Genomic DNA, 15,487 nt, shown 5'->3' on the forward strand with positions numbered 1-15,487 from the left:
GAACCAAATGTCACGACAAATGAACTCCTCCACCAAGAGTCTTGGTTGGAGGTGAGGGAAATCCTCCTCCACAGGTGATACTGGAAACTGTCAGGCCCCTGGCAACATGGTAGAACAAAGTTCTTTCTTCACCTGTCTCTAAGATCTGACTAGGCTATAGATAAAGCCAAGAGTGCCTAAGGGGAAGAATCATTTCCAAAGTTCCCTCCCAAGCATCATCCCTCCCGTCTGTCTGCCCACCTCCAGTGCAGACTAACTAAAGTGACATACAAATCCTGCCAGCACCTCAGAAGGAACCGTTTCTGTCCCCAGCTGCCTCATCCTATATAAAGCTCCAGCAATCTGCTTTGTACGGTGACTGACAGCCGAGTAGCTTAGGGCCAGAGAGACATCAAAGGCACTGGACAACAGTCAGACAGGGCTCTCTGCTCAAGTCTAGGGTGCTTCCTGAGGGGCAGTGCTGAAAGGTGACGCCCCCAGAACTAAACCTAGAGGGAAGAACGAGCACTCAGAGAAGCTGTGCACCCCAGAGGCTCACGGGAAATGAGCAGACACTGTTATTAGGAGCTCAGAGCCGGGCATGGTGGTGTATCCTGTCATCTAAGCAGGAGGGCTGGACACTGAAGGTCAGCCGAGAGATCTGCCCTCCAAAAACAAGGGTTTGGGACGCAGCTCCAAAGAGCCTAGCACGCCTAAGGACCAAAGCTTCACCCCTGGCATCACCTTTCCAAAAGCAAAACAGCAACAAGAAAGTGAAGCTGACCAGGAGCGATTTAAAAAGAGGCAGGGAAATAAAATATTTCAAATATCTAGGGCTGGAGAGACGGCCCGGTGGTTAAGAGCACTTGCTGCCTTTCCAGGACCTGAGTTTGGCTCCCAGCACCCACATCAAGGGGCTCCGAACCACCTGTAACTCCAGTTCCAGGGGATCCAGCACCTTTTTCTGCCTCTTCAGAAACCTGCACACACTGAGCATACACAGACACAGACACACGTAAATAAAAACTTTAGAAATGAAGTAGGGAAGTGGTCCATTTATTCCAAGCTCTCTGCCTGGATCCTGATGACATCACTGCAGTCCTTGTTTCTGGAAAGCTGGCATCTCCACCAGAGGACATCCTAAGGGTGCCTGTGGCCAGCTCGAGTTTCACGACCCTCTGGAGAGAAAACTCTCGTGACACGGAGCTGATGGTGAAACCAGTTCAACCGATGGACGTGCAGAAGCCTTGCCTGCCATGTGGAGATGCACACGGGCTCTCTCCCCAGGGAGGTGGCGTCGTGACATCACTGCTGGCTCCACGCATTCCTACCCAGACTCCGTGACCTAAAACCCGGGCTGCAGTAAAAGCTGAGTCTGTACTTCAGACAGAGTCCCATGTGGAGCCACAAAGACAAGGACACCCAGTACTGACTGGGTCGACAGGCCAAGCAAGGTAAAGATGCAGCGTCTGTCAGGCCTGACTTGCTCAATACCTGGGGGACAGTGTGTGGTTCTTTTGTTTTGTTTTGTTTTGTTTTTGGTACAGGTCTTACCATAAGTAGCCCAGGCTGAACTCAAACTCACTGTCCTCTCTGCTTATTTTCTTTATCTTTCCTTTTCCTATGTCTTCTGATATCGTGTCTCACAGTGTCGCCCATGCTGACATGGAACTCATCATGTGACTAGGTCAGCCTCAAACTCACAGCCATCCTCCTGCCTCAGCTTCCTAGGTACTGGGATTATAGTCATGGACCACCACACCTGCTCACTCTTCATTTTTTGACTTCAGCGTGGAGATTTTTTTTTGAGTCCTACTAAGTTTTAGCATTTATCCGACACCACAGGGCCAGCGGTGAAATCTTGGCTTCAGACTCTCATAACTCACATAGGAACAGCACCACTCTCTCTCACCGAAGCGCATCAACCAACCAAGGCAGCAATAACAAGGCCATGAGCCCTCAGACTGCACACAACAATGATCATTTCTTGCCTATCACCCCCACGACATCCAGATTGGCCATATCTGGTTTCCTTTCCCACACATGGCTCCTTTAGGTGACAGGGTTAATGAAGCAGGATATTGACGGTGTAAATCCCACTGTTCACACAGCAGCTTCCGCAACCAATCAGGGGCTCAACAACTGGTTCCTTGAGTGGTTCTCAAGCCTTGGAACTGTTACTCTTGGCAGACTGTGACAGAACCCCCATCCCTCTCTACCAAAGGTTCCCCGAATCCCCAAGGAAGGGTGGGTTGGCAGGGAGGACTTACAGGCGGCTTCGTAGAGAGACTTCCTTGCCGGATGTATTCAATGGCAGCCTCGACCGAGGTCAGGCAGTATCCCAGCTCATCTTTGGCTGAGCTGCTAAATCTGAAGTTTTTGATGTAACTCAAATTTGCCATCCTGACCAAAAGAAGAAAAAGCGGGTTATCGTTGTATAATTAACACTTTAAAACAAAAAATGCTATTGCCACTAGGGTAGGGGTGACGGTATAATGTCTGCTGGCCCCCTCACCCCACTGTAGATATGTGTACAATTAGGGCAAGAGAAACTACTTGTGACTTCCCTGGGAAAGGCTGGCTATCAGAAAGCTGATGTGGTGGTTTGGATGAGAACGGCCCCCACAGGCTCACACGGTTGAATGCCTGCTCTCTAGTTGATGGAACTGTTTGGGAAGGACTAGGAGGCATGGCCTTGTTGGATCAGGTGGGCCTCTTTGGAGGAGTGTCACTGGGGGTGGGCTTTGAGGTTTCAAAAGTCCAAGAAGCCAAGGCAATTTCAACTCTTATGTGCTGCCCCTGCCCCCACCTCCTCTCTCTGCCTGAAGCTTACAGATCATGTGAGCTCTCAGCTACAGCTTCAACACCTTGCCTGCCAGTGTGTCACTGTGCTGCCCACCACGATGATCATGGACTGACCCTCTGAAACTGTAAGCCAGCCCCCAGTTAAATGTTTCCTTCTATAAGTTGCCTTGGCCATGATATCTCTTCACAGCTACAGAACAGGGACTAAGGCAGCTTATTATTGGGGTTTTGGGTTGGGGGTTTTGCCAAGAAGTTTTCACTGTGTAACACTTCCTGTCCTGGGATTTGCTATATAGACCAGGCTGGCCTTAAACTCTCAGAGATCCACCTGCCTCTGCCTCTTGAGTGCTGGGATTAAAGGGATATACTGCTACACCTAGCTAGAAAGCTCACCTGTGGGAGAAAGAGCTATTATTTGCTTTCTACTCAGCAATGGTCTAGCCACATACTTCAAAAGGTCAAACCAGGCCTCAGTTTCCCCATGTATCCACTGAAAGGGAGCCACCTCTGAAGGGTGTAGAGAGAGGCACCTTTCTTGGAGTCACCCCTCAAATACAGGACATGCAGAGCAGCCAGATTTTAAAGTATTTTATGCCGGGCAGAATGGGTCACTCCTGCAATTCCAGAACCCAGAGGCTGAGGCAGGAAGACCAAGAGTTGGAGGCTAGCCTGGGCTACAGGAGAGACCCTGTCTCAAGAGCCTAAATAAGGAAACAGTATATTAACAATGACAACAAAACGTTACCAGTTAGGGATCTCTGTTTTCACAAGCAGATACAACAGGACAGAGAGAAGGTCATCAGCACACATGGTCTCCAAATTCACTACAAGGGAAAAGAGGGTCACAGACACCGTGAGACACAGACGGAAGGACAGACACAGTCTCCTCCAACAACCAAGCCGCAAAACCACACCCTAGGAAAATCAAACGCCAGGCAGAAAACATGGCTGCTTCCTTGACAGTGTCCTGAACAGATCAGAAGAAGGGGATAAAAGAGCGTACAGTTGGCATATGCCTGTCACTCCAGTTTTGGGGAGTTGAAGGCAAGAACACCTGAGTTCAAGGTCAGTCTGGGCTAAACAGTGAGTTCCAGGCCGGCCAGGACTACAGAGTGAGAGCCTGTCTTAAAAAATAAAAAGAAAGCTGGGGTGGTGGTGCACACCTCTAATCCCAACACTCAGGAGGCAGAAACTGGCAGATCTCTAAACTCAAGGCCAGCCTGGTCTACAGAGAGTGTTCCAGGACAGCCAGGGCTACACAGACAAACCCTGTCTCAAAAAAAAAAAAAAACTTAATTAATTAATTAAAAAGAAAAGGCTGGGTGAGATAGCACACACTTACAACCCCAGCAATGGGTGAGCTGGAGCTAGCCTGGGTTAATGTGACCCTGTCTCAAAACATCAACAACAAAACCTAACTGCGTAAAGAAATATAAGTCAAATGGCGCAAGAAGAAGAGACCACGAATACCCGGGCCACCTCTGCCACTCAGTGTCCTTTCTGAGACTCTACTGTTGGAGACAGTCTGTGAACCACCACCGTAGACGTGGGCTGCACCCACTCCACCCTCTTCTCTGCCGCTGTTGGAAGCGCACTGTATCCTTGCTTGATTATCGCACAAGATTCTTTGGGAGTTGTCCTTCAACTGTACACTATGTTTTTCTTTGCTTCCTTTGTCTTAACCTTTCTCTGTAGTTGTGCTGTGTTGAACCTGGGTAGAGGGGCTCAGCCAGCAAGAGCTCAACTACTGAGTGACAACCTCCAACCCCTACTTTATTTTTTACCCTTGAATTTTTTATTTTTATTTTTAATACAAAATGAGGTATTTGATACAAAACAAAAAACAAACAAAAAAAAAAAAAACCCAGACAGCTGAACCTCCAAACACCTGGTGAAGCTGGCCCAATTGAAGCAACTGCTTCTCTCTCTCTCTCTCTCTCTCTCTCTCTCTCTCTCTCTCTCTCTCTGGTAATTTGCTATGCTAATCCTGCCTAACCTGCTTCCCAGGGCACTCCCCCGTGCAACTCTGGTCCCTTCGCAATGCTCCTCTTCTAAGGACCTTCATATCTGTGTATCCGCTGCCTTGCCCTGCCCGGCCCCTTCCCAGCACCTACCTCTCTGACTGGGAGACTGTGTCATGAGCTGGACCACCTTCCGCAGGCACAGCAGCTTCTGCTGTGGGGACGTACACTTGTTCAACTGCCCCAGCTCTCTCTTCGCACGAGGGATGTTGAAGCTGTGATTTGGGAAATGGGAACTGCAGGTTATGGCAGAGGGCCCTGCTGCTCTTGTCCTGGTAGTATGCCTGCTTAGACGTTTCTTACAGAGGAATGACCAACAAGAACAGACCGAGAAGAACTTTGACCCAGGTCGGTGGCATTCACTTGGGCTTGAAGATGACAGAACTTCGCCAGAAATTTGAAAAAGGAAAAATCCAAAAGCCTGTCCTAAAGGTGCAGGCCTGTGATCCTGGCCCTCGGGAGACTGAAGCAGGAGGATTACAAAGCTAGCCTGGATTGCACAAGGAGCTGCTGTCTCAAGAAGTATAGGTTGGGCTGGAGAGATGGCCCAGTTATTAAAGGATAGGCTCACAACCAAAGAGAGAGAGAGAGACACACACACACAGAGACAGAGAGAGAGATACAGAGTGAGAGAGAAAGAGAGACAGAGAGAGAGAGAGAGAGAGAGAGAGAGAGAGAGAGAGAGAGAGAGAGAGAGAGAGAGAAAATACAGCCTGGAGAGATGGCTCAGTGGTTAAAAGCATTTAATTCTTGCAGTTGAGTTTGCTTTCCAGCACCCACAATAGGCTCACAGCCACCTGTGATTCCAGCTTGAGGCAGATCCAACTCCTCTGGCCTTTGAGGCACCTGCACTCATATGCACATACCTACAGAGAGACATATATACACATAATTCAAATAATAAATTTTTAAAATAGCCAGGTGGCGACGGCACATGCCTTTAATCCTAGCACTTGGGAGGCAGAAGCTGGCGGATCTCAGTGAGTTCAATGTCAGCCTGGTCTACAAAGTGAGTTCCAGGACAGCCAGGGCTACACAGAGAAGCCCTGTCTCAAAAAAACAAAACAAAACAAAACAAAACCACCAAAAATTTAAAATAGTATGGGACTGGAGAGATGGCTCAGAGCTTAATAGCACTGACTGCTCTTGCAGAGGACCCAGATTTGATTCCCAGCACCCACACGGCAGTTCATTGCTGGCTGTAACTCTAATCTCAGGAACTCCGATGCCCTCTTCTGGCCTCCAAGGGTACTGCATGCATGTGTGCACATACATGCAGGCCAAACACTCATATACACTAAAATAAAATATAATTAAAGTGAAGGAAAAGAGTTTTAAAAGGCAACAAAAATAATAACTTTTAAAAATTTAATAAAAGCCAAAGATGGAAATATTACAAGGGTGAGAAGAGGCTTGCACATCAATACTTCAGACATTTTTACCCTATTGGAACTTCACTGGATAGAGAGCACCCCATGGCTAGGTTCTCTCAGACTGGCAGGTGAGGGCAGACAGCCTTCATGGGGCGGTGGGGGGGGGGGGCTGAGTGAGTCACATGGCCCCTCCCTAAGTTCCCACCCAGCTGGCACACTGGCCCACAAACACAGGAGAGGATGGCCACAAGATCATCCCAGGTCAATGTCAGCCGCCTTCATCAGTCGGGAGCAATTGCACAGCTCCGTAGTAGCCATGACTGCTGCAAAGAAGCCCTGCCGAAGCCACTGAGGGGAGAAGATGCCCCTAGCCGCCAAGCACACTGAACTTGTGAAGCTGTGAGAGTTCTTACCTGAACTCAGGTTTCACCCCGATGTCTTTCTGCTGAAGATCTTGAAGGCTTCTCGTGATTTTGTTAAAGGCGGCATCCTAGCAACAGATTTGAACAAAGCTACAAATTAAGACTTTTGTAGCTGGGCGGTGGTGGTGTGTACCTTTAATCCCAGCACTTGGGAGGCAGAAGCAGGCGGATCTCTGTGAGTTCAAGGCCAGCCTAGTTTATAGGACAGCCTGGATTACACCTCAAGTTTCAAGACAGCTAGGGCTGTTACACAGAAAAACCCTGTCTCAAAACAAACAAACAAAAAATATTGAGACAATGTCTCTCTACATAGTCCTGGCTGTCCCAGAACTCAACAGGTAGATCAGGTTGGCTTCAAACTCACAGAAATCTACCTGCTTCTGCCTCCTGAGTGCTAGGGTTAAAAGCACTACGATTTATTTTTCATTGTATGTGTGTGTCCTGTGTCTGAGCACGTGACCACGGGTATCCATCCACACTGGCCAGAAGAATGTGCTAGATCTCCTACACCTGGAGTTACAGGAGGTTGTGAGCCACCCCTCAATGGAGCTAGGAACTAAACTCACATCCTCTGCCAAAAGCAGTCTGTGCTCTTAACCACTGAGCCATCTCTCCAGCCCCCACAGGTGCTTCAGATTTCTCAGATAAGGTGCTTGTCCTGGAGAACAAAGATGGCAAACTTACCTCGCTTGCCTCCATGGTCCCCACGTATTTAAAGATCAGGTCGTAAAGATCGTGATGGACGTAAATCTGTGGGGTCGACAGAGCCAGGCTTGGGTTGTGTATCAGGTGCCAGCGAGCCTCCCAGCCACTGCCCTCCGCTCTCCACTCTCTCCTTACCTCTACTGCCTGCTTCATCAGGTTCATCTGGGCCTCCTGCTTCGCAAGAACCTTCTGGAATTCAAGAGAAATGCTGGGTGAGCGTTTGGGTGCGCACGCATGCAGACTGCTGTTGTTTGGTGTGGTTACCTGCTTACCAGGTGAGAGTCTCTGAGAAGCTGCTGGAGGCATTTGGTGTAGAGAGCATTGATGGAGTCCTGCAACACACAGAACAGAGAGGGAAGAACCCTCTTACCACCAAAGCCTGAGTGGGTAGCGCATCCGAGGACGACGGGACTGAGGGCACAGGAGAGCTTTACCAGGTCATCTTTTTAAATATTACATTTATAGATCTGGGATGTGTCTGTAGTGGGGAGGCACAGACAATATGCTTGTTGGGGGTGGTTTGGAGGACAGCTTTTAGGAGTCGCTCTCTCCCCCCACGTGGGGCCAGGGACTCCAACACACACTGTCAGGCTTGGCAGCCAGCGCCCTTAGCCGCTGAACCATATCTATCGTCAGCCCTCAACTTGTTAGCATATTTGCAGATTTACATATGTATGTGTGTGTGTGGCACAGCACCTGTGAGTGCAGAGGTCAGAGGACAGAGGTCAGAGGACAGAGGTCAGAGGACAACCTCAGGTGTCAGTCCTCACCTTCCGCCTTCCTAACAGCAGGGAATCTCTTGCTGTTTGCTATTGTGCCCTGGACTTCCTGCTAGCTGGCTTACGCTTTTGGAGGATCCTCCAGCCTCCACTCCCAGCTCCTCTCTTAAGCATACTGAGATTATAGACACATGCCATGGGTGTACACCTTTGATATAGGTTCTGGGGACCTGAACCCAGGCTGTCCGTCTTGCCTTTTCTACCCACTGAAGACTCCTCCTGGCTCTCAACTATTTATTTATTTATTTATTTATTTATTTATTTATTTATTTATTTATTTATTATGTATACAGTGTTCTGTCTGTGTGTATGTCTACAGGCCAGAAATGGGCACCAGACCTCATTACAGATGGTTGTGAGCCACCATGTGGTTGCCGGGAATTGAACTCAGGACCTTTGGAAGAGCAGGCAACGCTCTTAACCACTGAGCCATCTCTCCAGCCCCTCAACTTCTTTTTTTAAGGAGTGTATGAGGAAAAAAGTTCCCCTTGGCGCTAACATAGCCAGTAACAGTGTGTGTGTGTGTGTGGGGGGGGGGTGTTTCTTTATGACACTCATCAAGATTGTTCACTTCCTAAAGGGACTTGGGCTACTCCCAGCCATGGACTGGTCCCCAGAGGGACTCCAGAGCTGAGAGGAGAACCAAAGCTCTGCAGTGAGAGCCGCCAGCCAGGCAGAACAAGACACAGCTACTAACGATGTGGTGGCGTAGGCTCTTCCTTTCACAGTCTCGGAAGGCCCGGTGGAAAGACGCGATGTTCTTGTCAAATCTCTCCGAGTGTCTTCCCAGAAATTCCCTCACATCTTCAATGGTCTTCAGGGAATAAGGATCCGAAGGTGTGGAGGGTTCCTCTGCAAAAGACATGGAGGGGCAGGCTGGCTACAGTTTTCACCGGTTCCTGACTGATGGGAAGGTTGTGTGGGGTGTAGGGGGAGAGGGAGGGTGTCACATCCTTTTCCTTGTTCCAGGTGGGTCTAGAGCCCCAGGTTCCATGAAAGGATGGCCAGGGACCAGAAGGTGAAGGAGATCATGAAGTCCAGAAAGTCATACAAGGTCTTTTCAGGGAACAAAATCAGATTAATCTGTGACCCTAGGTACAACCCATGGGGCTGAAGAGAAGCCAATTCCTGGCAATTAGAGCTTCTCGGTGCATTTGGCAAATGGATTCTGCTGTTTCCCGGGGCAACGAAACAACCTGTTGAAACCCAATGAGCTCTCAGTGAGACAATGGTGCAGGCAGCTTAACAATACCTCAGGCTGAGGCCCAGACACAAAGGCAGGGCTCTGGCTCTGCACCGCTCCAGGGACAACCTTGTCACAGGCTGAACACAGAAGCGGTGAGGCCTCCGTAAACGGTACCACCTGAAATCCTCTCATATCCGGCACGGCAGCCTCAGCCAAGGGAAGCCTTAGTCCAAGCCCCAGAGGGGATTTTATAAAGTTATGCACATCTCTAGTGGGCTCTTTGATATTTTGTGTGTGTGTGTGTGTGTGTGTGTGTGTGTGTGTGTGTGTGACATTCAAGCTTTTAACAGCTGTGTGAAGGAAAAGGCAGTGTCTGCACAGACTTTTCCTTGTCAGGAGAAAGGGGAGACTCTCCCTTGGTACCTGAAGTCTCTCTCTTCTCCAAGGGATGAGCGATGCAGAGAAGGCTGAAGCTCTCTTCCTTTTCGTTGTAAAAAGTCTCTTCAAAGAGGATGGGAACAGAGAGAAGACAAGCAAAACCAGCTCCTAACTTAATCCTGTTTCCTTCAATGAGGACACCCTGGAATCAAGAAAACGTCACAGGACCAGCCTGGGGGTGGTAGCCACAGACACCCCGTGCAGTTTCCTCCCAAAAGGGACCCAGGTAGAGCCTGTGACTCCACCTCGGTGTGTGTCAGCTGGACACGTGACCAGGAAGCAAGAAACAGGCGTGGTAAGTAATTTGTGGTACTTTGCATCAGACGTCATGAGCCACAGGGGGATGCCAGCCATCTGAGCAGACTTACAGATAACCCTCATCCTTCCAGATCTGCCATAGTACCCACAAGCCCTGGATGATCATGCCCTGGCGTCAAAGTGTAGATAACACCCAGTGAGAAGAGTAATTATGGTGGCCTGGACCGGCGGACCATGCACTAGCTGGGGGAAAGCGACCGGCTGAGAGCAAATGAAATGTCCAGCTCGTAGAGTTTACCTGATTCTATTACAAAACAAACAAAAAACCATAGACACAGCTGGAGAGGGTGGCTCATGCCTGTAATCTCAACACTTAGGAGGCTGAGGCAGAAGGATCAGGAGTTCCAAACCAGCCTAGTAAACACACCAAAACCCTCAAAAAATAAGTATGGGCGAGGCGTGGTGGTGCATACCTTTAATCCCAGCACTTGGGAGGCAGAGGCAGGTTTGTATCTGTGAGTTCAAGGGCCATCTTGAGCTACAGAGTGAGTTCCAAGCCAGCCAGGGCTACAAAGTAAGATCCTGTCTCACTTTGGGGAGGGGGGGAGAAAGAAAAGAAAAAGAAAAACAACCAGCCACAACAAAAGAAATAACCCTGTAGGTCACAGACCCGAGAAGGGTGTGCCCAGGGACCACTAACATATCGGTAGATGACTCCCCTTGACTGAGAGAGAGAGGGAAGAACTCCAGCCCCACATCATGTCCCATGGCACAGTCTAGGACCTAGTCACTATTAACTATCACCATGGCCTCCTGTCAGGTAGCTTTTCAAGGCTGCTACGTACATATAAAAATCAACATTCCATGCCAATAACGTGAAAGGCCGAGACACGGGGTTATCTTGCCTCTGTCTGCCCCAGCCCCCATTAACCCTGAGCCATCCTAGAAGGGGGTACCTTTCCATCTAAGGTCTGAAAGTGTCCTTCGGTGGGCACCAAAACGTAGGACTCGAACTGACAAGATGACTGAACGCTGCTCGGCAGGCTTCCTCTGCAGGGCACCAAGACCTGGAGAATGGAGGAGGGTCAGCACTAGACAGAGTGTTGGCACGCTGGGGACCTGCCGAGGGATGCGGCATCAGCGGGAAAATGGCCCTGCTTAGGGCTGGAGTGGCAGCAAAAGCTTTAGCTCTCTGAGTCATCTCAATAGCCCTAACCTGTTTAACTTCTCTTTCTTTTCTTCCTTATTTCCTTAAAATATTCTTTGGAGACACGGTCTCTCTGTTATGTAGCCCTGGCTGTCCTGGAACTCACTCTGTAGACCAGGCTGGCCTCGATGCACAGAGATCCCCCTGCCTCTGCCTCCTGAGTGCCAGGACTAAAGGCTGCACCACTACTCCCAGCTCAATTTATTTCATTTCTAATATGTAAAAGTAGACTTAAGAAACAATGGCGTGAGCCCCACATGTCCTTCATCCAGCTTCAAAAACTAGGAATTTGCCGGGTGGTGGTGGTGCACGCCTTTAATCCCAGCACTAGGGAGGCAGAGGCGGGCAGATCTTTGTGAGTTTGAGGCCAGTGTGGTCTACAAGAGCTAGTTCCAGGACATCCTCCAAAGCTACAGAGAAACCCTGTCTTGAAAAACAAAACAAAACTAGGAATTTGGTGGCCAGTCATTTGTCATCTCTAGCTATCCCTGAACTCTGGGTTATTTCAAGAAAACCTAGAAAGTTACATAAGACTGAGAAGTGACTCACCCCTATATATATTTTAGGAATGCATTTCTGAACAATAAAGCTTCTTTTAAGAAACAGAGCTAGTGGACTGGAGAAATGGTTCAGTGGTTGAGAGGACATATTAACACTCTTACAGAAGACCTGGGGTCAGTTCCCAGGACCCATGTCAGCCCTCTCATGACCACTCCAGCTCCCGGGGATCCAATGCCCTCTGCACAGGCATGCACATATACATGTAACTTTTGGCAAATAAAATTAAAATAAGTATAACCACGATGCATTATTATGCACAAATGCCCACTTACTTACTATAAATTTCCCTAGTTTTTCCTGTTCTTTTAAAAAAACTTTTGTTGTTGTTGTTGTTGTTGTTTTTTTTGGGGACAGGGTTTCTCTCTGTAGCCCTGACTGTCCTGGAACTCACTCTGCAGATCAGGTTGGCCTTGAGCTGACAGAGATCTACCTGCCTCTGCCTTCCACGTGAAAAACCTTATTTGTAAATGGCGTGGGAAATCCTTCTGTCTATGTGTTGCTTTTATTGGCTAATGAATAAAGAAACTGGCTTGACCTGATAGGGTAGAACAGAGGTAGGCAGGGAAGACTAAACTGAATGCTGGGAGAAAGGAAGCAGAGTCAGAGAGAATCCATGGCACCACTGCCGGGAGACAGATGCACTGAAACTTTGCTGGTAGGCCATGACCTTGTGGTGATGCACAGATTAATGGAGATGGGTTAAATTAAGATGTAAGAGTTAGCAAGTAAGAAGCTAGAGCTAATGGGCCAAGCAGTGATTTAAATAATATGGTTTCTGTGCGGTTATTTTGGGGCTGAGCAGCCGGGAACCAACAAGCGGTCTTCCCTGCAACATGTGAAGAGATTTTTTAATTGTATGAGTGCAAGTGCTTTGCCTGAATGTCTAGCTCTACACTGCATGCATGCTGTGCCCACAGAGGCCACAAGAGGGCACTGGATCCCCTGGAACTGGGGTTACAAACCGTTATGACTAGAAACTGAACCCAGGCCCGCGCAAGAACAGCAATTTCTCTTAGGCAATGGGTAATCTCTCTGGCCCACATGTTTAATTTATGGTGTTCATGTCTTCACTGTTTATATTCAGGAAAAATAAAACTGCCTTTTTTTGTGTTTAAATTCTATTCTGTAGCTTTTCTGAACTTCCTTGCGAGTTCCCAGCATTTCTGAATAAAAAGTAGCCTAGCGGCATACGCCTGTAAACCTGGCTCAATAAAGTCCAGGCAGGAGGCTCATCCGTGCAAAGTCACCCTCAGTAAAGTCAAGACCAGCCTACAATCTGAAATTTTCCGTATTTGCTTATTTAAAAGATAGCATATGTTTGGGTATCCTCAGAGGCCAGAGGAGGTTGTCCAATTCCTTGAAACTATAGTTACAGGCACTTGTGAGGCAGCTGATATGGGTGCTGGGATCCGGACTATGGACCTCAAGACTGGCCATCTCTCCAGATCCCTCCGATCTAAGATTTTAATTATAAAATAAAGGGAGGTGTTTGGATGCCAACTTTGAAATGGGAAACAACTCCCGGGCTCCACAGGGCCCCTCACAACTTCATAAAAAGAGCAACACAGCCTAAACACACACAAGATGGCCTTGAACTCAGTGTGGGTTCCAGCAAGGGAATGCCTAGAAGCAGTCCTTGGGGCGTTTAATGCCAGGATTCAGAGGCTTTGTGACATCCCTGCGGCTGCACTGAGGACATCAGAAATCCTGCTGCAGGCCTCCTTCTGGCCTCCACCGGACCAGGAACCTCTGTGTGTCCTGAGAAGCCCCACTTGAATTAAGATAGCATGCCGTCACGCCCAGCACAGATTCCCATCACCAAGCACACCAGGGAGAGTGACACACAGGTATGAACAGCACAGGAGACCCTCCAGTTTCAGACACTACCCCAGTTTCCCGACAGACATGGAAAGGAGGCCAACCCCTCCCCTATCCAAGGAAGGGGGTCCCTGTTGCACAATGCCCCCCCACTAGGCTACAGATAGCCCCAACCCTTGTTTGTTTGAGATAAGGTTTTGCTAGATAGCCCAAGACAGCCAGGGACTCCAGATCCTCTCACCTCTACCTGCCTTCTGGTAATTTTTCTGACAGGCAACTGGACTCCTCCTCCAGGTCACACGGGAAACCTGGACAACTTTCTCTAGGCAGCTGTCATGATCCAGTCGTCCATGTCCTAGCAGGAGCGACGCCGCTGTGCAGTAAACCACCATGTAGCTGCACACACCAGACTGCAGCAAGACCCTTCACCCAGCTGGGCAGCGTTTGCCGAGCCCAGCAGTGTCTCTGATCATTATCGCCTGACTTTCCCCAGATCCCACGCTGCCTGCACTGCACGCCGTCTGAGCCTGGGTTCTCTGCACTGCTTCGACAGGGGGTGGCACCTGAACCGAAGTGTGCGCTGATCCTGCTATGCTTAGAGTAATTATAAAATAGGAATCTGATAAAAAGTGGCGGGTTGTGGACTTAAGAAACTGTAGCTATGGGGGCCAGAGAGACGGCTCAGTGGTTAAGATCAGTGGCTGCTCTTCCAGGGGACCTAAGTTCAATCCCCAGCACCCACGTAGCAGCTCATAACTGCCTGTGACTCCGGTTTCAGGGGATCTGACACCTTCACGTAGACATACATGCAGGCAAAACGTGAATGCACATGAAATAAAAATAAATAAATTAAAAAAAAGAAAATGTATGGTCTATAGTGACCACTGCTATATAAGTAACCCTGAATAAATTCATTTTACCTATCCAGATGAATGTGAGTCATGGGGTGGGGGAGTTGGTACTGTCTCACCTGGGGGTAGATCTTAATTCTATCTCTCTCCTACAAAGTCAGAAAACAGCCAATCGACGAGAGTCCCAGGAGATGGACCTGCCCGAGCCACTCCCAGGAAGCCCCAGGGGCATTATTAGTCCAGATAATAGGCGCAGGGGTGGCTATTAGAGCAGTGTGGGTGTCACAGGGCCCTGCATCTGAAATGAGGGAGTGTGGGAGAAGGAATTTCCATGGTGCAACCAGGTGGCAGGAACAAGACTCCTCCCCTCCCGGAAAGGGACATCCTGGAAGGAGGCCAGCTTGAGCAGTGGTTGGGCTGTGTAGGGGAGCCGTCAGGCTGCCGCACCCCTGCTACCGCAGACCAGCACATCTGATCGTGGTGGCTGTCCGGAGAAGGGTCAAAGGTGGCTGATGCTGAAACTACAGACATTACTTATTCTGTCGTTTTAATTTTGTGCATTTGGGTGTTCTGCCTGCGCGTATGCCTGTGTGCTGCACACATGCACTACCCACAGAGGCCAGAATAGGGCACTGGATCTCCTAGAACTGGAATTACAGGCAGCCGTGAGCCACCATGTAAGTGCTGGGAATGAAACCTGGGTCCTCTGTGAACCAGCCAGCGCTCTCAACCACTGAGCCCTGACACAATTTCTAGTGATGAACTGGTAACTTAAGTCTCATGGTTATGGTTTGACTCTGAAATGTCTCCCACAGTTCATGTCTTAAATACTAGGAGTCTGTGGAGCCTTTAGGAGGTGGAGCCTGGTTACCGGGAAGTCTGTCACCAAGGGTGGACCTTTGAAGGTTGTTTCCACCTGGTTCTGGTCCAGCACCCTGCTTCCTGTTCCTCCATGATGTGGAGATGTGTCTGCCAAGCACCCCAGCCATACTGAATACTACCATGCCTTCCTTCCCCAGCGTGACGGAATGTAACCCTCTGAGGCTGTGACCCCAAATAAACCCTTCCTCCCTAGGTCGCTTCT

The 15,487-nt window shown here is 49.2% G+C and overlaps 1 protein-coding gene across 4 annotated transcripts in view; it reads right to left on the reverse strand.

Annotated features, from left to right (window-relative positions):
- The window catches only part of Ankrd27 (ankyrin repeat domain 27), a 51,973-nt gene that overhangs the window by 26,277 nt on the left and 10,209 nt on the right, over positions 1-15,487 (reverse strand). For 2 of the 4 annotated variants that reach the window (XM_075984357.1, XM_075984365.1), the window contains exons 3-12: positions 10,923-11,033; positions 9,694-9,850; positions 8,782-8,936; positions 7,578-7,637; positions 7,441-7,494; positions 7,285-7,350; positions 6,592-6,668; positions 4,899-5,020; positions 3,530-3,608; positions 2,250-2,382 (exon numbers count right to left, since the gene is read on the reverse strand). In XM_075984357.1, the coding sequence (XP_075840472.1) occupies positions 2,250-2,382; positions 3,530-3,608; positions 4,899-5,020; positions 6,592-6,668; positions 7,285-7,350; positions 7,441-7,494; positions 7,578-7,637; positions 8,782-8,936; positions 9,694-9,850; positions 10,923-11,033 (1,014 nt within the window). The remainder of the gene's footprint in view (positions 1-2,249; positions 2,383-3,529; positions 3,609-4,898; positions 5,021-6,591; positions 6,669-7,284; positions 7,351-7,440; positions 7,495-7,577; positions 7,638-8,781; positions 8,937-9,693; positions 9,851-10,922; positions 11,034-15,487) is intronic. The other 2 variants (XM_075984361.1, XM_075984358.1) reach the window with 2 other exon arrangements.

This window comes from Microtus pennsylvanicus, chromosome 1, assembly GCF_037038515.1.
Source record: "Microtus pennsylvanicus isolate mMicPen1 chromosome 1, mMicPen1.hap1, whole genome shotgun sequence".
NCBI classification, from domain to species: Eukaryota; Metazoa; Chordata; class Mammalia; order Rodentia; family Cricetidae; genus Microtus; species Microtus pennsylvanicus.